The 25,004-nt window shown below is 40.5% G+C and overlaps 3 protein-coding genes across 3 annotated transcripts; 2 read left to right on the plus strand and 1 right to left on the minus strand.

Annotated features, from left to right (window-relative positions):
• The first annotated feature begins 365 nt into the window (after positions 1 to 365).
• fbxo36b (F-box protein 36b) lies at positions 366 to 3,320 on the plus strand. The gene is made up of 4 exons (XM_062524871.1): positions 366 to 461; positions 671 to 773; positions 935 to 1,107; positions 2,888 to 3,320. The coding sequence occupies exons 1-4, from the start codon at positions 366 to 368 to the stop codon at positions 3,143 to 3,145; spliced, it is 630 nt and encodes a 209-aa protein (XP_062380855.1). The 3' UTR covers positions 3,146 to 3,320.
• A 1,374-nt stretch (positions 3,321 to 4,694) lies between these two features.
• LOC134069029 (olfactory receptor 13D1) lies at positions 4,695 to 6,819 on the plus strand. Its single transcript, XM_062524882.1, has 2 exons — positions 4,695 to 5,063; positions 5,554 to 6,819. Exons 1-2 carry the CDS (start codon positions 5,033 to 5,035, stop codon positions 6,471 to 6,473), a joined length of 951 nt encoding a protein of 316 aa, XP_062380866.1. The 5' UTR covers positions 4,695 to 5,032; the 3' UTR covers positions 6,474 to 6,819.
• A 5,689-nt stretch (positions 6,820 to 12,508) lies between these two features.
• LOC134099041 (transmembrane protein 255B-like) lies at positions 12,509 to 16,787 on the minus strand. Its single transcript, XM_062551724.1, has 7 exons — positions 16,724 to 16,787; positions 15,858 to 15,991; positions 14,174 to 14,263; positions 13,645 to 13,725; positions 13,459 to 13,544; positions 12,916 to 13,075; positions 12,509 to 12,712 (listed from the first exon to the last, which is right to left on the minus strand). Exons 1-7 carry the CDS (start codon positions 16,785 to 16,787, stop codon positions 12,509 to 12,511), a joined length of 819 nt encoding a protein of 272 aa, XP_062407708.1.
• Positions 16,788 to 25,004: the final 8,217 nt, after the last annotated feature.

The raw sequence follows: 25,004 nt of genomic DNA on the forward strand, positions 1-25,004 counted from the left end.
TTTAAAAGGCATTCAGAATATGTTTCGTGGTGGTTATGGTTATTTAGCAGACGCCCTATTTGTCCAAATGATGGTGGAGTTTGTCCAATGTTATTAATCCTAGAGTGTGATGTGAATGTGCGATGAGAAGCCTAGCCTACTTATTGTGAATGTGGATACTGTGTGATTTTTTTTTTTACTGTGTAAATGTTACAATTTGTGAATGAACTCTTTAAGATGGATGCACTCTTTCCGAAATTTCAGTAGCCTAGGTAAACTGCTTTAGACCTAGAACTACTGCCTCCCAAGAGGGCGTGACGGGTCTGGCATAACTCTGCCCCATCGTTGCTATAGTAACTTGGTGCGTCTCTACTGTATGTTTACAAATGGCGAGTCTCATAGGGGGAACTTTGTTCGAAATCAGCGGACAAGGGCCAGCTCCAATGAAGGATTACTTCCATCTTCAAATAACAAAAACAGAAGTGAGTTTTAGTGATCGGCAACATCTATGTAAAATATTCATCTGTTGTCATGAAGTGCCAAAAGTCACATGACTAGCTGGTTTGCTTGAAGCTAATGTTTCCCCTCTATTCTTCATATCGCTTGCACAAACATAAATATAGCATATCGGATAGCTTTCATTTCCAGTTCATAACAAGTGCCACTTAACGTTGACCACCGTGCTTTACAGGTGATTTGGAGATGGTGGAAGATTTCTTTGAGAAGCGAAAGCACAAAACCTGGAGAATTCAGGGAGTCACACTCTGATTATCTGGAGAACAGCATGTTACAGAGTAACGTTAACCTATTAGCTTCTAGCTTCTATCTTTAGCTGAAATTGCTTTTGTTAACGTATATATGCCTGGTTCATGAGGACTTGACGGGCCACACTGCACTTGGTGCTGCTGAGCAAAGATTCATTTAATGGACCCTACCATTGCATGTTTGTCTCCAGGCCAGGTCAGAGTGGCATTCGGTACTCGCATCATGCAGCATACTCAAGCGCTATGTGAGGGACACTTCGATTACCTGGAACGCCTTCCCGAACGACTCCTACTTCGGATCATGACCTACCTCAATTTAGAAGACATTGCACGACTTGGACAAACGTCTCACGCTTTCAGAAAGGTGACAACAAAGCACTGTTTGGCTACTAGGCCTACACTTCATGGGGAAGAGAAGGTTCTTACAGTTTTTTTCAATTGCTTACACACATGCTTTAGCCTATCTGGGGTTTTTTTTGTTCAAAGCTCGACACACAAATTCAATAATTGCTCAAACGAAATGCAAGTGTCCCCTATCTTGCAAAATCAAACACAGCGTTCAAAATATTGTAAACATATCTCAAAAGCAAGCATTTGTCTCACATCATAAACACATTTTCCATAGGCCTATTATAGGCTAAAGATAGGCTGTCATTTACACACTGTTACTCTTGACCAAAGGTCAAACTAAAATGCCAAGGTACACCAATTGGAACAGCTACTGATTATGATGAATGTCAACAGACATTGTTATAATCCCTGTGGCTTATTTAGAGACTGTACAATGTATTGGTTTCCTAAAAATTCTATGGCACACCAGTGTGCCTCGACACACCAGTTGAGAACCACAGAGGTGGAGAAGGACTATAGGGTAGGCTAGGCTTTGTATTGTTATCTTTGGAATAGCTGCTGTAAATTTGGCCTATTTAATGCCAAATTTTCCTCTCTTTGCCAAGACATTCTTATTACAGTTTTTCTCTCTTTTGTTTACGCACGTTTTCTGAAAGCATGCCTCATACTCTCAGAACTCTACACACAAATTCAAAAACACACACACACAATGGGCAATAGCCTACCCCTCAATTCGCCTGCAAAATGAAACCTTCCCTTCAAAACAATGTCATTTCTCCTCAAAATGGTCTTTTGTTCTCAAAAGACACGCACAAACCATCATGATTAGAGCTAGACATTTATATGAACCAGTTGAACACTGATGTGCTCAATGTAAAACACTATGATGAATTGAAAACACTTCTTCTCCATTCATCATATAAAGACTTAAGCCTTTTTTTGTTCAGCGTTACACTACAAACAGTACAAACAGTAGATAAGCTGATACAGTAAGTTGATATGCTTACCCTATATCAATATTTTGAAATATCTCATTGTTTTCTATTATTTTTCTTTATATTTGCTGTAATGTTATGGCGTTATTTTCTAGGACCATGTTCATGATTTCAGTTTCTTGTTCAGGAGACAGAAGCCCTTGTGTTGGTAATCTTTCAGCTGCCAAACAAATAGTAAAATACTGTAAATACTGTGTTGGAATACAAGGTATGAATACTTTTCCCAAATACTTGAAACATACTTTATTTTTACAGTCCTACAGAGTACAGAACAGTCCACAGGCAATACTGTACTACTGTGTTCATTGAGCTGCATTGTACTCTACTATACTGTACTGTTACTGTATTGATACGCACCACTGCAATGTTCTGGCTCGGATCTCATCAGAGATTACGGTCCTTGACCTCCCCGTCCTCCTCCTCTTACTCTCACTCCTCTGGCTCTGCCTCTGCCTTCACTACTACTGTATACTAAAGCTCTGATTGCTAATTGTAAAACTGTGTGACAGGTGTTTGCCCATGTGATGAGTCAGTGTGCATGGTAGGGCAGTTAGCTTTAGAATTTGAATGGCAGTGTGTTCCTTGCGAAAACAAGAGATTTTCTTCATGAAAAAGAAATTGTGCTTATAGTTTAGTAGAATTGGTTCAGGAGGTTGGTGCATGGCCATTGTGTCTCAAGTACCAGAAAGTGTGTGTAAACAATTGAGAAAAACTGTAAGTGTGGTTCTTTGTCCATTCAAACTGATGTGGTTCTTTGTCCCACTCTGACTGCTGTGCTTTTTTTTTGTTTTTGTCTAGCTGTGTGTCTCAAATGAATTTTGGGAACACACTTTCAGGGCTCACTACAACACAGTTCCCGAAGGTGTGGAGATGTTGGCCAGTGAGCTAGGATGGAAAACTGTTTTCTTTACCAGTAAGCTTCAGCTGCAGATGCAAATAAGTCGGCGAAGACAAATGACTGAGGAGGAAAATTGCCAAGATAGGAAAGAGTGCACTATTCCAAGTTTGAGCTACATAAGTGACAATGACCGAGGGGATTGTACTACCCTGGAGTGAGAATCCCTCTTCTCTACATACATATCGTACAGAGAAGATTAACTGGAGCATAAGTATAGATCACCATGACAAAAAATAGTTAAGGTGATTTCCACATCATGTTTTGGAATTGCATACACTGATTTTGTATCCTGAACGTTGCTTGCAGTTGTTAATGAACAAGTTGTAATCCTCATATTTAAGCCATATCACAAGAGCGTGTAAACTGCTTCAGAGTGCCTGAGTCTGATGTTGTTTGCTCCAGTCTGTTTATGTCTCTTTTTATGTATTGTCACTGTCAGATTTTTCTAGAAATCTTTCTGAGGAAAAGTGCAAAAAAGGTCAACACAGATATTTTTATTCATACAAATGTCATACAAATGTTATTACAATGCTCCCTAAGAAAAGGAAAAAAGGTCGCACTTTGCATATAAACGTGTGTTATATTGTTGCACAGACACGTTTCGGCTTAGCGCCTGAGCACACTGAGGAAGGCGCTAAGCCGAAACGCGTCTGTGCAACAATAAAAAACACGTTTATATGCAAAGTGCAACCTTTTTTCCTTTTCTTAGTAAACATGTAAGTTTGGTCTAGCACTCTCAAAGACAAACCAAGAGACTGAGTGAAGCCTGCTCCTACCATACACATTACAATGTTCCCCTCATTTCTATGTAGCCTACTCTTATGTCTCAATTAGGCCTTCCTGGAAATGTGGACATGTTGATTAAGTAATTCTTACTTAGTTGAAACCAGAGAAGGTTGCTGTATATTTTTTTTTTATTCAGCACCTGTAAACCTTTTATTTTATACTCTACCCACATTTGTTTACTACGAAACAAACTTTTCAGAAACACCACAGTGCTTGAATTTAGTTTGATTGTATGAGGTGTGTAACAATGCACAATACATGAGATTTAAAAATATGACTATTATGCTCCATGTTTCATTTCACAGTTCAGCAAAATACCGCAATATGTAGTGTGCACCTCATTTCATTGCAGCGCTACAGTATGTGCAGAACACTGATTATCTGCTTCCCAATGCCCCCATTGGGAGGGTCATACAAATGTTATTACAATGTTCCCCTCATTTCTATGTAGCCTACTCTTATGTCTCAATTAGGCCTTCCTGGAAATGTGGACATGTTGATTAAGTAATTCTTACAGACATACATACAGAAGAGCTCACACACATTACGGTGACAGCTGTGGTGTGACTGGACCAGGGTTGGTGTGTAGTAGCCTACTGGTGTGTGTGTGGGGGTGGGTGGGTTTGTGTGTGTCTAACGAAAGTATGCAAAATGTTCTTTTTCCAATTAACACTGTCTTCTAATGTCTGTCAGGTCATGTCTTAAGAGTAATAGTCATTAGCCTACTAACACATGGCCTGTACCTGGACGTGGTAAATGGACTTTTAGTATAGAGACATCTGTCTGTGAATGTAAATAGTCGAGAATAGGCTACATGCGGAATATGTAAAAATTGTTTTATACATCTGAAATGAACATTTCGACATGTCAGTATCAGGCCTATGTGACGTGTAGGCTAAATGTTAATGACACAGATAACAATTAAATCGCGACTGCTTGATAATTGGGCTACCCAAATTATTCGTTTTTTTAATTCACTCAAACATGTTCAAACATTTGAGGAGCATTGGACTAATTCAGAAAGATTTCATTTCTAATCTGATAACCGGCGGTGTTAGCCTATGCCTAAATTGCCTAATCACTAATGTAATTTTCTAGCATGAGCTGTTACATCACATGCTTCATGAATAAGGACATCCGAAAAGCACAAAGGCTGTCACAGCAAATGGGCAGTCAGCCTCAGCGTATGTCTGAATGTTCTTGTTTGGATCAATTCCCGGACTGAGACATTTACAAGAAACGTCCACTCGTGGTGAATCATGCAAAGTTCAAATGAGAGCGTTCAAACAGGTGAGATGGAATTAAATTAACACGGCATGCACCAATGTGTCACTTTTGTTTGTTAAGCTGTTTTGTCACTTTTTCAAGTTTATGTTCGTTTCGTTTTTAAACATTGTAACGATGTGTTGATCATCCATAGCCTAGTGCTTTAATGGTGCATGCAGTATAACTTCAAGTTCGTGCCAATCAGCACTGTGTAGGCTAGTTCTGTGAAAATGTAACGTAGATCATGCAATAGGCTACTTGAAAGGGCAAAAATGTCAATTTTTTTAAAATATTTTTTTCAGTTAAAGCCTCATGCACTACGCGTGGGGTTTTGGTTAATTTAGGACATGTCATTATGAAAAAAGACAAAAGGAGTGCCTTTTTTAAATCAATAACCTGCATTTAATGCATCAATCAAGTCAAAGGCCAACTATCATCATCACCTAATTCCATCATATTTCATATTTGAGTTCCAATTCGTATAGTTCAAACTATAAAAACTTTGTTGTTTTAGGGCCGACGAACAGCTCAACTCTGGAACAACTGAAGACACTTAACACAGTGAAGACCTATGTGTACTCAGGAGCATTCCTGGTCACTGGATTACTCACTTGTTTAATTCTGGTGACTGTGTTTGGGACCAGAGCTCTCAGGCAGAGGATTTACTACATCCTCTTGTGTCAGCACTGCGTCTGTGTGACATGCTTTAATGTGGCGGGGGCAATGTTGCACGGCCTTCGGGTCCTCCAAACACCAGTCCCACGCCTCGTATGCTGGCTGATCTTCGACGTGCAGGTGGCCCTCGGCCGCTGCCTCATGATCACCCTCACTCTGATGGCAGTCAACGTTTCCCTGTCCGTCTGCTGCCCATTGCGTTACCGAGAGTTCCACCACGGGGCCTGTGGCGTCACGCTGATGGCCTGGATCGTCGCACTCCTTAACCCGGTTCTGTTCACCATACTTACCTGCGTTCAGTCTCCATGGGAGTATGTGGTGGCGCCCGACACCCTCTGCTCCACCGCACTGGGTGGCTTTGGAGCACGAGTGTCTGGTCTGGTAATGCTGTCCCTCCTTGTTCTTCTCTTCATTGTAAGCTATGTGGCCATTTGTGTAGAGGGCTGCAGGGCAGGACACTTCTCACGCTCCAACAAGAAGGCGCAACGCACCATCTTCATCCACACCCTACAGATGAGTCTTCACATTCTCCCAGTGTTCATCATCATAGCAAAGGTGCCGCTAGACCTTACTGGAAGAATTGTAAACTTTTTGATGTTGTTGTTGGCCCAGTCCCTTAGCCCAATTGTGTATGGACTACGTTGCTATGACATTTGGTCTCAGTTGCCACTGTTCCTCCCTCATTTTCTGCTGCCTCTGTGGAACTGGTGTGATTGGAGCAAGTCTAAACACTTGCAGCCCCCACACGCTGCACATTAACATCTCCAAGCACCACTGTTGATTCAGCCTCCAAATCAATGGCTAGTGCACAAACCCTCACTAGTTTTCTGACAGTGTGAGGAGAGCAAAGTGACAGCAGAGAGAGGCAAATATACGATTGAGCCTAAAGTTCCCTTCGCCGTTGGAATTAAAATAACCCCACATCATCACATACCCTTCACCATATAGCTAAAGATTGGCATGGTGCTTTTCCAGTAGGCCTATTAGCCTATTTGCATTGAGCTCAATGACAGATCAATTGTCAAATGATGATTCTATATTCCTCTTTTTAGGCAACTTTAGCATGGTATCAAATACATTTTCTCCCCACTGTATGTAATCAACATCATTGTGTTATACAGGTAGTGTGTTATGGATAGCTTTCATTTAACAAGTGCCACTTAACGGTGACCACCATGCTTTACAGGTGATTTGGAGATGGTGGAAGATTTCTTTGAGAAGGCACAATTTATGTGGTCCACTTTTGCACACAACCTTGTATAACATGTCTTTGCTTTTAAGCACCAAACCCTGTGCTGCAATACCAAATGTGTAACTTGACGTTGTGATACTCACAAATGTGAGTCTGATATTGCCCCCTTGGGACATAATCATGGGGCGTGTTTCAACCGCTACAAGGCATGGAGGGAGGGGGGGGGATGCCTCTGCACTCATTGGATAGACCTAACCAAACAGAGCAACGTAATAGCTTATACTAGCTTATATCTTCTGGTCTTTTTTGAAGTTATTGTGCTGTCAGTATCTTGTACAACACCCAATAGTGAAACCGGAGTTGTACCACATTTTCACTTTGGCCTAAGTTTTCAGAAATAATCGTGTGATAATCAATGATAAAACCTCCGTTTTCATGTAAATAACAGGCCAAACTGCAAGGAAATAATATGCATAGCCACAGTGTTTCTGTTGTAAACAATTTCAACCTATGCATGCTCAGATGAGTGATAGATGAGGTACTGTGCTCTGACAATTTGATTGGTACTAACAGCTCTGGGTTCGAACATACTGTATATCCGCCCCAACGGAGCAATGGCAGACCGAACTGTGTTGTGAGACAAGGTTATGTTCGGCTGGCACCCAGGCTAAGAAATGTGAGGTTTATGGTTAAGGTAAATTTGACCTTTTCAGAATTTGACCTTTGATTAGGATCACTAAAACCTTCAAGAATTTTTCTTTTTAATCTTAAGAACCCATAGAGCAAAGTTATACTACTCTCCAAAAATGAACATGCGAAACCTACAAGCCCCCAAATTAGACTACCAGGGGCCTGCATATCTTTTCTCTTACAGATCCCCCCCCACACACACACACACACCTTCCCTTGCAACAATGAAGCATTACGTGCCATTCTTTGAATATGCTCCTGTGCCAGACAGCTGGCCAAACACTTGTTATACAAGGGGGGTTTAAAGGGTCACTCATTAATATTTATTGAAATTATGAGCAAACAGAATGGCCGTGAGAGGACAATAGCAGTAAGGAGAGAGGGAGGATGTGAATAAGAAAGATGTGGATTTTCAAGAGATTCTTTTCAAATTGCTCTCCACATTAACTTAGAATGAACTCCAATTTCTATCCTGTTTAGTTTAGTGACAGATTACATTCCTAATTCTACAAATTTGTTTCCTTAAATAACTATTTTGGCTATCTGTCCACAACATTGATGTCAATTGAATAAACTTTTTAAAAGCTAGTGTCGGGTAAAATAATATAATAAATCTTTAGGTGTTTGCTAAAAATATTTCACCCTCGAATACCTTCTTAAACGAAAATCCAGGGTAAGAACAACCTAGGGTCTATTTTGGATAATCGTGTAAATAACAAGATCATTTGTGGGAGATTTATTAATTTATCGGAGTAGTTTTGAGCAAGACTATATATGTACAAACAATATAGTATATGTTGAATATATGTACAACAAAATAGCTTATGGCGATAGCCTCGGGGGCTACTTTAATCTACTGGCAAGACTCAAAATATCATTACACTTCTGTGATTCAGTGGAGAATGACTTTTTGTGAGTGTTTGGAAGGGTATTAAAATGACTGTTTGTGCCGTCAGTGTATTACCTAAATTCTTCGAGCCTATAATCTATAAGCCACGCACTCTCAATGGACAGAAAAGGAGGAGAGTTTGGGAACTGACTTGTATAGACTTTCTTCTCTCCACTGACTGCACCAACAGTCCTTTTTATACCCCTGTTCACATTATTTTGGTTTGTCTGTAGGGACCATCTCCACACTACACTGAAGTGGTGATTTACTTTGATGTATATGCTATTTTGTTGTAAAATGTTCCAGTCAAAACTTCTCTGATTCATTGTTTTGGCCCCCAATAAAAGTTTACACTCCCACGTCTGTGTTTAGATCTGAGTTGTCCTATCATACAGTTAAAACACAAAGTTTACATTACAAATAACTTCTATAATTTCACATTTTAAATGAAATAAAAATAAAGTTGTATTAAAGAATTTCAGAATCTTACATGTCATTTCAAAATATTATTTAAAACTCCTTTTGTCATCTGTCCATTAGCTTGTTTGTCAGTATATACAAGCCCAAATCAGAAGAAGTTGAGCAAAATGCAAATAAAAATGGAATGTAATATACACAAATCTCGTAAACCCATATTTAGCTGCAAAAAGGACACAGACAACACATCAAATGTTGACCCTAATTAGTTGCAAAATAATCCTCCTTTGGTTCTCTTTATCATTATACATATTTTCTAGCATTTTCTTAGCACCATCTCACCTTTTATGAAACATGTGACTGGTGGTATCAATTTCAAAATGAACGCATATTTTCCATGAAATAGGCCAGTCATTATATGTCATTTTCAACATTTGGCAGCTAATTGAGTTCCGATATTTGCAGATGATCACATCTGACATTGGCCCAACTTCTTCTAATTTGGGGTTGCATTTAGATTTTACAATCTTGTATGGTAAAGATGCTGGTATACATTTACATTTTGTATTTGTGTTCACTGTTCAGGCACAACCATAACTGATGATCTGCTGATGGCCCCTGCTGATGAGTACTTGTCTCCTTCTTGTTATTTTGATTGCTATAAGGAGTCAGTCGTCATTTTCCTCCATTTGCCAACAATACAATAGAAGGCTGTCAAATTAAAGATTAAGACAGGCATAAACACTGATGTATATTTGTCAGTTATATGCTATATCATTTTTTACATAGTATCTGGTGCATTGTGAATGGATGTATTAAAACTTGCTCTCTGGCACTCAGTTTGTTTACTGCTGCACATACTAGGCCCCCACATGCATCTCCAGAATGTGAAGAGTGAAGAACCCTTATGGACACTGGGGATGGAGTTTTGCACAAACTGCACCATCGGGAAACACCCAGGGTCCTTGGCTGCTCATGTATGACGGGATGCTCTGTGAGGAACAAGAAGAGAGTTGAAGAAGTGAGTATTATATTTTATCCACAGCTTAGTCCTGTCTGACTTTGTGTACTCTTAAACACCCCAAGTAATCTCACTAGGCTTGCTGTTTTTTTTTTGTTTTTTTTAAACCTCACTAGGCCTGCTGTTTTTTTTTGTTTGTTTTTTTTTTAACCTATGTAGAGGAGGGTTATCTTTTATGTACAAAATGGCAGACTAACACATCTCCCATAAATGTACCAACTTGATATAAAGCTCCCTGTCAGTGTGATGTTGTGATTTTATGCATGACGTGGGACAGATGTGCTTGCTAAGCCCATGGGCTAAAACCATGTGAATGGGAAGGTTGTGAATATCAGGGGTTAAAAGGAAATGTTTTGGGGAACTCAAGAGGTTGCAACGTCCATACCACATTCATGTCCATACAGGGGCCCGGGCTTGAGTCCGACCTGCGGTCATTTCCCACCCAATCTCACTCTCTAACTTTTTTCCTGTCACTCTTCACTGTCCTATCTGAATAAAGGCACAAAGCCTGTATCAAACCAATATCAAGACAACACTGATTTCCTCTTTTCTCTTCCACTGATCACATTTCCGTAGCCTATGGCCTATCTGTTGTTGTTTTAGCATGATGCTGATGTTTACAAGTTAAAGGAGTGCGCATAATGTTAAATTCTTTTTTAACACAAATGCTGAAGAGTAAGCTAGGACCGTAAGGAGTGTTTTGCAGAGTGTGAAAACCGTTACAGTCGCAGACACTACCATTCAAGGGACCACGTGGAGTGCTGTAGATTTATCTTCTGTTGAGATTGCGTTATATTTAATAAAGTGTCACATGTGGTGTAAAGTCATATTACAAGAGATGTGTACCAATAGCTCTCTATAGTAAGCTGTTCTTTTAATGCCAGTCAGTCAATGATATCTGGGCAATATGCACTGCCTGGCCAATATAAAGTCACATATTGTAATATTTTGTTGGACCACCTTTAGATTTGAATTCACTGTGGCATTCACAAGCTTCTGCAATGTCACAACATTTTTTTCCGTCCAGTGTTGCATTAATTTTTATCCAAAATCTTGTATTGAATAAGAGAGACACAGACCACTGCGTAAAGCCTTCAGCAGCACATCCCAAAGATTCTCAGTGGGGTTAAGGTCTGTAATCCACGTGTGAAAATGATGTCTCATGCTCCTTCAACCACTCTTTCACAATTTGAGCCCGATGAATCCTGGCATTGTCACCTTGGAATGTGCCCATGCCATCAGGGAAGAAAAACTCAATTGATGGAATTATCAGGTCATTCAGTGTATTCACGTCAGCTGACCTCATTCTTTGTATATATACACATGTTATTTTCCCATATAGGAAAAATGGCAAGATCTCAAGATCTCAAAGATGGATCTTTTTTGAAGGCGAACTTCAGAGGTCTATACCACGCCAGCATTGTTGAGCCCCTCAACAGCGCAACGGCACAATTTGAAAACGATTTTAGTTTGAGCAAATGAAGGGAACCCAGACCATTCTCCACCTCAATTAAGATTTGAGGTCTGATGTCAGCCAGGCTAGTAATGCACACAATCTCTTCCTGTTCCCATGATTTGTCATTATCCAACAACAAGATCCTTCTCATATGACTCTTCCAGAAGTTACATGGATAATGAATGACAAGCTTTGGTTCCATAGCTGACTTTGCTGGCAGCAGCTGTTCAGTTAAAGTCTGCATCTACAAAGCTACAGCTGCCCTCATACAACATGCAGGATGCAATCTAGGCTATGACACGCCCACATGAACCGGGCTATTTCCACAGTTTAAGGTCACTGAATACAGTAAATTTTAAAAATTCGACATTTGTAGACATGGAAAATGACTTATGAACTGATAATTTGCCATTATCGCATTTGTTTGATTTTTTTTTTCTTTCTGATTGCCCATCATCACTGTCTGATTGATATGCTCTTAAAGCGTATCTCTGGAGTAAAAACAACCTAAGTCACAGAAGTTAACAAGTTCAACATTCGATTGAGAGCAGAATAATTGAGTTTTGACCAAGACCGGGGTTTTTTGCATTAACTCTGAATGTGGGCTTATAGTGAAAGATAAGGGGTCCATTAGCACATCAAAAAACAAATGCTATTCTATACCACTGACAATGCTCAACATATAATTACACTTCTGTGGTAGTGTGGTGAAGGTCCCTACAGACAAACAGAAGTATTGTAAAGTTGAAAGTGTACTGAAAGGTTATGACAAGGCCAGTATCAGTATCTGAATGCCCACTGATTTGACATGCCTGGCACGTCAAATCAGTGGGTACGTTCAATATTTCAGCACACTGCACAGATCTGGCTGAATCTTACAATACAAACATGCCTTATGTTCAGCCAGATCTACACAATGCTGAAAGAAGTCGAACGCGCCTACTAATTTGACGCTACCGGAAAACACAATTATTTTTTGAAAATATCCCTTACCTGTCACATCTATTATTTAGATGTGACAGGTTTTTAGATTATTTAGATTAAGAGTTTTGACCAACATTAATGGACATGTGGTATTAGCATGGACACAAGTCTGTTTTAAAATGAGAGCAGAATAATGCTGATGTCTTTAACACAGTGAAATGTGGCATCTGACCGGGTAAAGTGGCTGAAGCATGTGGCCATTCTGTTGATATATGAGTTGCTCCATTGGTAGATGAGAGGAGCTGTCATTCCCATGTGCAGGGAGAGGGGGCGCTGTGGCATTCTGAACCACTTCAGTGTCCCACAGTGGCATCTCCTCTGAAGTTTTGTCCACATCATGCCTGCCATCCTGTATTTGGTTAATATGGGATACACATGCAGAGAAACATTCAGAAATTCACAAAACACAAAATCAGTCCATGATACCAAATCAAAGTTATCACAGTTAACCTATTTCTGTTATCTATGGTTATCTTGAGAGTTAAGTTCCGGTGTTATCTAGACATCTTCCCTTAAATCCCCCTGGATCTGTTTAGCACTCTTTTCTCTTACCAGTGCCTTGATGTTGCCAAGCATGGCTGAGGTGAGGAGCGCCAGGACCAAGGCAAGCAAGTTCATCCCAGCGATAACCCAGACAAGCCAGTACACAAACAACACCTCCTGGCAGCCCTGCACGCCCACAAACTCATAGTGCTTGTCAAGGTATCCACCACTGTCAAAATAGAGAGGGGGGAAGTTAGTTTTGATTGGTCACAGGTTTAACAAAGATGGCATAATATCAGACATGATTCAGACATTGCTCATTCATTAATGTTCATAATATAGAGATGATGGGCCCAAATTTAATTGGCAGGCAAAGTCCAAAGCTTACTGAAGCTATAATTTTACCTTGGTAAAAACCTATTTGTTCATTTAATACAATTGTATCAAGTGAAAATATTGGTGGGGTCTCACACAATAGTTTCAGTTCATGCACGAGACACTTTGCTCACTGCTAGACTTTCCTCTCTGCCTCTCATTTAAATGAGGGCCCGGTGTCTGTTATCCTTGTGGTATGTTGGTATGTACTAGTAAAAAACACTGTAATCTGCTCACTTTGCACAGGCATACAAGTCACAGCAGTAACAGGTCCCACTGCGCACCATCATAAAACAAGACTCCTTCAGACCTTGGCATGGGACCTACAGGAGAAACCAGCGGTCAGTCCAGACAGTAAATTATGAGGGATATAGGGCATTATTGAGGATGACTATGTGTTCTATATGTGCAGTATGGACATACTGTGGTGTAGTGGTTTTCATAGATGAAGCCATGTCCACCTGAGTAGAACTGACACCTGCCAGCCCGGATGGGTCGGACATCCTTTTTTGAAAGAAAGATCAGAAAGCCATTGTCAAGTTTTCATACTATCATTTAAGTGTGTGTGTGTGTGTGTGTGTGTGTGTGTGTGTGTGTGTGTGTGTGTGTGTGTGTGTGTGTGTGTGTGTGCGCGCGCATGCATGCGCGCGTGTTTATATGAATGTGCTTTTGTGCGTGTGGCTATTGAGACCAATGACTATTGAGTTTGTAAAAATTATACAAGGAGATGAGATCTCTTTTGATAATGGGTTTATAAACACTAACTATTTTGGCAAAATGCTTCATAGCTGAAACCTTTAAACCTTTATGACATGTGAAGGAACCCTGTTTATGAGTGTGTAGACTTGATCTACTGACCTCCTCAGACTTAGTATGGTATCCAAATGGGTTGTTGTGAAGCATATTACTATAGGACAAGTAATGTGTGTACAGTGAAGAAAGGTGTATTTACAATGCTGGGGAGAATGAAGAATCCATCCACCACAAGACTTATGGAGGACACTATGATGCCAAGGCTGAAGATAAAGATGGCCGCTCTGAGCTGCAAATATTAGCAGAGAGTGCAGACATATTTAAATGATCCATTGCTTACAATAAAGTATAGTTCACTTAAACTCTGTAAACTTTACCTCCATTAATATTCCACTTCAGTCTACAGTATATCTTAAGTGGCACTGTCACCTTTAATCTCCATTATATCATTAGTTTCAGCATATTTTCTTCAACGCTCAATCCATTTCTTAGAACACCTGGGAACATGGGTGGCGACTCTGACAGAAATGTTGAAGAGCTGTTGATGTATGTTTCATATTATGGAGATTGCCAGGTGCATGCTAACCTGGCCACGAAGGCTGAATCTCTGCCAAAATATGTTACTAATACATCAGGTCTGCAAAAAATATATACGTCCATGCATATACATTTTCTTCAGGCAAATGGCCAGATGTTGTGCTATTGGGTTCAGCGCCAGTGACTGAATGGAAATACAAGATGTACTGTTCTGTTGGCTTGCATATACAACTATTTTCTTTCACTGTGTTGATGAAGGTGTCTTTTACCAGCTGTTGGCGGTTCCACCTCAGAGATAAGCCAAGGAGACCGAGGATGGAGGCAAAGACAAACTGCAAAAAAGACATAGAAAACCATAGGAGAGTTCATCTCTTTTTTTTACATATTGGGAGGCGATATTTCTAAAAGTGAATGTGTCTGTAAAACATGGGTGGGTAGGTAGCCTTGTCAAGGAACTGATATGGGAGCATTTTCATTCAAATCAAACAGCAGCATGCAAGATACAGGTGATCGATAATGAGATCTGACTAAGTCTATAATCATCTGTATGAAAAGGCAGATTATTCAGTGGGCTTGTGTCCATAGCGCAGAATAGAGGCCTCCCGATACAGGCAGCTTGCAGATATACTGTCCACAGACTGGACTGCCCTCAACTGCAATTCACAAACGTTAACAACTGAAGCAGTTGAATGAAGTTAACTGATGACAACATTAAATGGAATTAAATGTTTAGAGATCATGAAATAATACAATAATGTCAACAAGCAGGAAGATAATGAAGAGCAGTAAGTAAGGGATAATGTATTGTCCGCCGGTAATTATCAGAAAATAAATCCCGACAGGATGAACAGAACCCCGATGTGCAGCAGATAGTTTCTATTTAAACTACTTGTGCAGGTAGGACGATTGGTCATAGCAAATAGGAAAGTTTTTTGCATTTTACACTTCTCCGATCTTTTCACACAAAACTCCCACGTTCAACTGACCCTCCTATGAATGCATATGCATGAGACGGAGAAGAACAGACATTCAGACATTCTCTGCTTCCGTGATGTTTGTACATACCTCGCCATACACGCACCACGTTGTGAAACAAATACGCTTTATGTGGGCGCATATGTGTTAGAACATCTGGCCCTATCTTCTGACTATCCAATCCACACAAAAAAGGTCTGTTTCCCCCATATACAATCATGTCTCTAATGTAAATAGGACACAAACCAAGTCATGCACAATTTCAGGCAATCCAAATGTTGCCTATAGAAGAGTGTGGAGCTCAATGATCAACAAACATTCCCCATCGCAGACCACCACTGATCACTGACATCATTAAGGCATTCACTCACAATGAGTCCAGAGGGGCATCCGGAGGTGCTGAGGCTCTCTGAGGCTGTGGAGATGTAGACTCCCGTGGCCACTATGAGCAGGGACAACAGCAACAGGACCAGCACCAGACACAGGGCTCTTCTCTGCAGGGCTTCTAGAGGGACCACATGACTCATATAAAGTGTATTCAATCTTCCAATCCACTCTTTTTAATGGCAGAACAATGTAATTGTGCATTTATCTCGCCTCTGAGGAAAAACTAATACCCATCATAAAGTCTATCATCAACAAGAAAACTACTTTGACCGAGAGCGGTCTTTACAGAAGAATCTTGCTAACCATTGTGCCCACGATCACAAAATTGTGATCAGTCCAACCCATAATTGCCCATTTCTGATCTAGTGCCACCCAGTGTAAGACATTAATGCACAAATCTGGCTCCTCAATCACCAAGACCTTGTGATGAGAAAGTGTGAATCACATGACATTTGTTATGTACAATCATTACGTGCTGGAAGGGGCGTTGCAACTGACATAGCCTAATTATGTATCTCAACAACCTACAGTTGTCACATTTCATGTGTACACATTTGCTCACATCTCTGTAGGTTTTTGTTTGTCTCACTCAACAAAATGATGAAATATTTTTCCCCAGCTTGCCCACATGTATGAAACACTGAGTACAGGGCATTGCATTTCACGCTTCAATCAAAAGTTAAGCTTCCTTTTGTATTTATCTGCAACAGCAGAATGCCAAATGCATGCTTCAAATGAAAAGCATCCCAAAACAGCAGAGCAGAGCACAGCACTAATAGTCTAGTAGAATACCATTTCATCCTATGTAAAATAATCTCGTTAACAGCCTCCAATAATACACAAGTCTTACCTGCGTGGCTCATTTTGGGCGGAGGCCTGCGCCTCACCAGAGGTTCCTCTGTCCGTCTTGACATCTCCCACTGCTGCACACAGCTGGAATTCAGGCGCACCGCACGGCTGGACACCCTTTTAAAACAGAGGGAGGGGAGATGGAGAGGGAGAAGTCAGGCTTTCTGGAGACTGCCCTGGAGAGGCCACATCAACTCTGGTTTAATGTTGCGCTCTACCTAAATTAGACATGGGAAATGTATGGGGCCAAAAACATTGCTTCCAGAGGGATTCAGCATACATGAAGTACTATGTCTACATGCATACTTAAAATGTCCTGAGGCAAAGCAGGCCCAACTGTAAAAGTTTTACACGTCATTTTTAACGTTCCCTATCCGTTGCTCAGGATCAACTGCGGAAATGTGTTGAGGTTGCATCCAGATGTAAACGTGTTACACTCAAATTGCCGGTTTCAGAATTATGATGAAGAGAAATGTGGTTCATTTTCACTAGCCACTCTGATCCACAAAAAGCCAGAACACACGTCTTATAAGAATACTCAGGGCTGCTGAAGTACTCTTGTGGGGTTGTGAAAATAAGAGATCATTAAAATGTCAGTAGCAACAAGACATTGCTTCAAAAAATCTTGAGTGACTGACATCTAAATGGGCTCAGTGAACTACATCAATGTAACATCAACAGGCATAGTGATCTGTTTTCCAAAGTAATTTTGAATTTTAAGCTCCGAATCTCATGAGAAATACAAAAACAGTGGGAATGGTATTGTCATGTACAACATGAACCAGTCCTGTACTGTAACTGACACTGATATCTGAGACCCAAAACTTACGTATTCTCATGCAGTTTACTATCCTACACTTTAAATCAGAGCTATTTGCAACATTGACACAAAACACCCTTCCCAAGCATGCTGGCATAGCCTTTGTATATGATGCCTAGGAACATGTCCAAAAGATTTATATTGCTTTAAATAATTGACACAGAAGTAACTGACTCGAGCGGTATAGTTTTGACAAAATGTGCCTTTGACTTTACAACTTCATTACAACTCAATGTTTAGCAATCAATCAAGTAAACATTTGGAGTGTGTGTGTGTGTGTGTGTGTGTGTCTGTGTGTGTGTGTGTCTGTGTGTGTGTGTGTGTGTGTGTGTGTGTGTGTGTGTGTGTGTGTGTGTGTGTGTGTGTGTGTGTGTGTGTGTGTGTGTGTGTGTGTGTGTGTGTGCATGCCTGCGTGTGTGTAGGTTGCTTTTGGCCACAAGACGGCAGTCAGGGGACATCTGTTAAGTCTCACACTTGACTTTTGACGAAACTCTATTGTGGCCGTAAAACAAATTGCTTATCAAATGAAATCCTTGCCGGTATATTGCTGTTCACATTTCTGCTGCCTTTATGCTTTAGGAGATGTATGGCACCACCTTCACCTTCCTGCTGAAATTCAAAATGATACCTCTTATCTCTCACCATATGCTTTTTATCAGTCCTTTGGCAGTGTACAGTACAAATAGACTTTGGCCCAGCAATGATGAGCAGATGTACTGAAACATAACTTTATCCATTAACTCCAGATGCTCCTCACGGTGATGTACACAATGTTACACAATGTTTTAATGTACACAATGTTTCAAGTGATGATGCTGATACTGACACACACTACATAATGTTTGACCAGATTTGTGAAGAAAGAAAAAAGACCCCGATGGTCCCTGTGGTGTGACTCCAAGGATGACAGAAGCAGATGGGAGACCTGACCCTCCCCCATCCCGTAATTCCAAACAAACAGTGGAGCCAACAGAGCAGATATAGGTAAGGAGAAAACCTGTCAAAGCTGTAAAGAGCAGAGATAACAGGATTGAAACACTCTCGCCAAAAGCCAGAGGTAAGACTAGGTGAGGCACACTGCTTTGAGGTAGGAAATGGTGGCAGAATCAGTTGATAACATTTAGGCGCTGGTTTTAACTTAAGCTAGGTTTCAAACAAACATTCAGACTTGAGAGCCTTTGGATGTTCTAAAGGGTCGTATAATTATGACCGCTGCTCGCGTATAGTGTAGTGGTCATATAGGGACTGATAATTCACAAGAGCAAACACAGACATGAACACACTCAAGCTGAGCAAGGGATGGAGTAGGAGAGGGAGACAAATTGACAAGTGTGATTTATGTTTGCACAGAGAATGTGCTGGACAGAGCGGCGGTCATATTTTTGTACCTCTATGCAGTGCCTCTAGCTATTGAAATCATTACTGAATGCTGTCATGGCTGTCATGGCATTTGCAACATTTGCAGTATTTTGTAACACACACACACACACTCACACACACACACACACACACAGCAACACCCTCAGATTTCAAATCATCAGACATTTTTAAATACTTGAACCAGACCTCTCCTTGCAGCTATTTCAGATGTGAGACACTTTTGGTGTGGATTAGCTTACAATAGCTTAGCTTTAACAGACTGAATTAGCCTACATAGCCACAGAGCCTTCCAGTGTCGACAGGCCACCAGTGAGAGTAAGTTTCTCAAGGTGATGTAATTCAGTCACACGGACGTCACCCAGTCAAGAGGTAAAAAATAAGCAAGTTTTTAAAAATGCCAGGCAAGCAAAATCACATGGACTGTTGTTGATGCACTGCCTCTAACTTTACACTGTTCATGCTCTGAGTGTGTGTGTGTGTGTGTGTGCTCCTAGTGTGTGTGTGAGCTCACTGCTCCAAGAGAGCGTGCACTATCCTCGGATGGGTAAAACACAGAGGACGATACAGGACAGATAATATATCTTAGCTAATGACTGGCAATAACACCACTATGGTTTTGGATGACTGGATCACAGATCCTGCAAAGGGCTCACGGTGGGAATTATTTTTTTTTCTGTTAATAGTTTTGCTTTCCCTTGCAAGAAGTCTCCTGTTCTCTCACAATAGTTTTGACTTTTCAAACGCAAAATCATTGTGCTAGAATTCAAAACCCCACCTCAATAAAAAGGATGGATGGACAATGAAAGTAACATCTAGGGGGCAGTAGTGAGTAGCGCTCCCTCTTATCAGTATAGTTACAGGGCAGCTGTTTGCAAGGGCCAATAATCATCAGACAAAGGAAGGCTTGTGACCAACCAGTTCCAGTCATGGCCAACCAGTTCCAGTCATGACCAAGAGCATAACTAACTATAAAGTGCACTGTAGCAGGTGACAGGCTTGAGCTTAAAGCAAGATGAAATGGAATTTACTAGTGAACATGGCCTTTATAATGGAGACTAAACTCTCACCTGACAGGTATAACTCCTGTACTGGTATGTTTTCCAAGAACTGTATCAGAAATAGACTAGAGGTCTGTAGGGGTCTGAGCTCCTCACAGATTACCCCTTAAGGCCGTTCTGAATCTCTTTTTGCTTCTTGCTTCTTATAACACATCATGGTGGACAATGCATTTGGCATATGTGCTTTAATGTCAAAATGGTCAAAAATCTGTACATTTTCTGTATCTCATTGAAATGTATTGGAAGAAAGATTTAAAGAAATAGAATGTTGTATTGTGTTGTATTTCTGAAAGAAAATCCCGCACACTGTCCATTACACATGCATATTTATTTACAACGTTTCGAAACGTAAATAAATATGCATGCGTAATGGACAGTGTGCGGGATTGTCTTTCGCAAGTTTAACTGGGTAACCTATTCCGACGCACCTGTCCCTACCAAAGAGGTGTGCAAAAGCGATTTGTAAACTGTATTGTGTTGTATTAACATAATTCAAGGAAATGCATTTATTTCATGTATATATATTATACCCTGTAACACATTTTTCCTTTGAAGCACACATAATAGACCTATGTATTTTTTTTATTATTTTATCTTACGTCACCTTTTAGTGTACCCTATGTTTTACCTCTAACAATAACATAGGAAATAAATAACAATAATATCTAAAAAAAAGAAAAACACTTGTCTGATGTCATGTCAAAAGTCATGGCTTTAAAAAATCTTCTATACATTATTGCATTGTGGACACCAGAGTGCACATCAATAGCATATCTGTTAACATTGATAAGATACATAGCACACATATGTCATTGCAATACCAGAACAATTCAACAACTCAAGACAAGTATTGTATAGGTGATGAGAGTACATATCTATTCACAAAGGCTGACGAGCTAGTGATCTCATGTCCTGCGCTGCAGCCTTTCACCTCATTTGAGTCAGAGTAAAGGTGACCAACTCTAAGGTCTCTCTCTATAGACTTAACTTCACCGATGGCTGATGGACTCAGCTGTAGCCCTTAAGGTTAGTCATTCTAAACCCTTGTTAATGCCAACTGACACTTTGCTTCACTCATCGTTCCACATACCTAGTGCAGAGGGAATTTGTGACATGAAATAGTAGCTGAAGTTATTATTCAATTTTGATCTTTTAGAATTTTGCCACCACTCTAGTGCCTGACCTACAGTACTGAAGGTCTTGTGAGACAATGTGTTAGAGAGCATATATGTCTGCACCCAAAAGACCGAACGCAAAGACTGAAAAGGAGTCAAGTTGTGCACTGCCATCCAAAAAATGAAATCTAACCAAGTGTAATTATCTTATATTAAGGTAAATAATCTATTTTGTATTGTTTTAAGTATGAAAATACTTACCTAGTGCTCTCTCAAAAGATAATTTCACTTAATTTAAGGAGACTTTGACTTATTTTAAGGAGTCTTATCAAGATAAATTGACTTACTGCACTGGCAGATAAATTTGCTTGTTTTACGACAAATTTACTTACTGCACTGGCAGATAATTTTTTCTTATTTTCAGGAAGAATTGACTTAAAATAAGACAAATGTTTCTTAAATTAAGTGAAATTATATCAAAAGAAAGCACTAGGTAAGTGTTTTCTACTGAAAACAATACAAATGAGTTTTTTTGCCTTGATATAAGATTAAAACACTTAGTTAGATTTTATTAGACAAGCCATTTTTTGCAGTGCACTGAGAATTTCTCTGTGAGATAAAACAGTATGTGGCAGTGGCACTGTGCAAGAAAGGTTTCTTTTGTGGGTGAGTCATGCAAACCCTCTGAAGGAGGAAACTCTAAATTTGGCGTGAGAAAATAAATTTGTCTCTGCAGCTATGAACAAGAGGCATGGGTTTTTCTGATCATGTGCCAACGCCCACAGACACAAACGGTTCTATCATCTTGACTCATTTGCATAAAGATCCATGTGTGTCAGGAACGCGTGGGCAGTACGTACGTGAGCGGCTACCTGTGAAGGGAGGGAGTGATGATGAAGTTAGTAAAGAGTGACAGCGTGACAGAGATATTTGCATTTGAGTTGATCTAATCCCGCTCTCAAAATGTCTGGCCATGGGAGACACCAGAGGATTAGTAGAGGCAGAGAGAGCAGTGGTGATGGGGGTGATGGGGAGGCTGGGCTGGGACACAGACTCAGAGAGGAGTGTCACATTAACACAACATGTGCAAAGTAATGCTGATATTAATATATCCACACATATATTTATCTAATATCTGCTTTTTATATGGAATATAATGCCTATTTTTGGAAATAAGCTCATTTTCCACCTCCCCTCAAGCAAAACAATTGATATTTACTTTTTTCCGTTCATCCGGCCATTCTGTGAGTCTGGCGATACAACTTTTAGCTTCAGCGCATAGATCATTGAATCGAATTAGACCATTAGCATCTCGCCTGCTAGCATCATGCTTAAAAGTGACTAAGATTTCTGGTAATTTTCCCATTTAAAACGTTTCTCGTCTCAAGTTAGAAAGTGCAATAAGACCAACTGAAAATGAAACCTGGCATTTTTCTAGGCTGATTTGACATGGAACTACACTCTCATCTGGCGTAATAATCAAGGAAAGTTGCAAACGTACCATGGGCGCAGCTTCAAAACTTCAAAACTTCAGAATCTTCCATTAAGCAGCATTGAGGCCATTATCTGCAAGTGGAAGGGAAGATACATGACTGCATAATCAACTGGCCACACAAAGGAGTTCCTCACAAGATTTCTGACCAGGGATAGCCAGAAGAGTGGCCCAAGAGCCAAGGATCACTCAGAGAAAGCTCCAGAAAGACTTGGAGGTGGCAGGTACAACTGTTAAAGAGAAAATCATAGGTAATGCACTCCACTGCCATGGCCTCTACAGTATATGCACACTTACCCCACACAACTCCATTCCCTGAAGAAAAACATTTTGAAGCTCATCTGAAGTTGCAAAACAACATTTGAACAAACCTATGAAATAGTTAGAGAATGCAGTCTGGTCAGATGAGACCAACATTTTTGGAAGCCATGATACGCACCATGTTTGGGGTAGAAATGGCACTGTAGGCTACCCTAAAAATGGCATAACAACAGTGAGGTTTTGATGTGGAGGCATCATGGTGTGGGGCTGTTTTTTGCTTTTCATCTCATGGTATTCTGGCAAACTTATTGAAGGAATGATGAAAGGAGACATTTTTTTCTGGGAGTATCTTGCCATCCAGCCGGATGATAAGGATGAGGTGTTGGTAGACCTTCCAGCAAGACAACCATCCAAAGCATCCATTTGCGGTTAAGTAAACTCTCTCAGTTTCAGAGAAAGGAAATCAAGGCCCTGGTTGAAACCCAATGTCATACTGTATTTCTGGAAGGAGCTAAAGATCAGGATTCACAAGAATGACCCTGGAATCTACACCTGAATACTTTATTTATGGACTCTAATGTTTGGATTTTTTTATTATTATTATTTTTTTTTTAGTAAATGTGGATTACCTGAGTTCATAGTAATGTTAATATTGATAGGTTCAATACTTATTTGCCTCACTGTATGTTTTTCAGGAAGAGAGAAAGTGTTTTTTGCTCTGTTTGTGTGTGTGTGTGTGTGTGTGTGTGTGTGTGTGTGTGTGTGTGTGTGTGTGTGTGTGTGTGTGTGTGTGTGTGTGTGTGTGTGTGTGTGTGTGTGTGTGTGTGTGTGTGTGTGTGTGTGTGCGTGCGTGCGTGCGTGCGTGCGTGCGTGCGTGCGTGCGTGTGTGTGTGTGTACGTTTGCCACACACTCGAGGAGACAGGCAGATTAAGGCCAAGCATTGAGGAAGCTGACTTCTCAGTGCAACAGAAACTAAAGGTCACACCTCAGTAGACACCTGGCACATGCAGATGCCATTGTTTACTCTACTGTTTACATTTCCCACTGCCGTCACTCTATGGCAAAACTTGGGCCTCAGCATTTTTCTCTTGTGAGTGCAGATTTTGTGTAGGACAAAGCCTAAGAGTTAAATGGGATCAGGGTGGGTTCCTCAACCATCACATTGCTGTGAAATAGTAAAAATGTTTGTTTCTATAATGTATTTACTTTTGCAGCATGTTTTGGAGACATTTGATTAACTTTATTTATATTGAGTTGTACATAAAAGGAACTACCAGCATTTGTATTATGTATTTCTGTAGTGTGAGAATTCTTCCTGAATCATCCTTCCTAATTTCACAGACTGAACAGACTTACACCGACTTCATTGACTGAACAGACTTACACAGATTTCATAGACTGTACAGTCTTACTCCACTGACTACTTTAATTCACAGAGTATGTGGGGATATTCGCAAGCCTATTAGCAAGCACAGTTAAGGTGACAGTACACTGATACTCATCATAGTATCATCATAGTATCGCTCATAGTCATCATCGTGTGAATATGCATGGCTTTTCCACAGGCATCACAGGGCCCAACTATAAGACCAGGAAACCACTTTCTCTCTCTCTGTGGCAAAGATCACCTGTGGGTCAGAAGCCAGTAAGCACTCCGGAGCCATTTAGTGCTCTCTGTGTCTCTCCTTCAGTTTGTACATTATCATCACACTAAGCTGTGAGGTTCCTACTGTGCCACTCTCCTTGCCTCATTCTTATCACTTTAATGTTTAGACAACTGACGCCGACGGACGACCATTAGCTTTTTCGCTCTGCACCTGGCTAAATTTAGTCGGCCGAAAAGCCTCTTACGAAAGAACCCTCTTACAAGTTCCCTTCCATGAATAGACTGTGCAAAGATACTTAAGTGAAAATCCCCTACAGGTATTTAATTCTAAATTAGTAATTACTGGGTGTGTCAGTGTGTCTTTGGTGTGCAGGTGCATGGGTTGGGGCGGCTCATTTGCACCTTGGTGTTGGAGCAAGGCGCACTCCCTGAGCCACCAGGAGCACACAAACGCGTACAGTGGAAGCAGCAGCGACCACTGAGCCAACGAGCCTGACCACGCAGGAACCTCAGAGTTTTCAGTTTCTTGGGGGGAAAGACCGAACAAAG

The sequence above is a fragment of the Sardina pilchardus genome, chromosome 2 (genome assembly GCF_963854185.1).
Source record: "Sardina pilchardus chromosome 2, fSarPil1.1, whole genome shotgun sequence".
In the NCBI taxonomy this organism is placed as follows: domain Eukaryota; kingdom Metazoa; phylum Chordata; class Actinopteri; order Clupeiformes; family Clupeidae; genus Sardina; species Sardina pilchardus.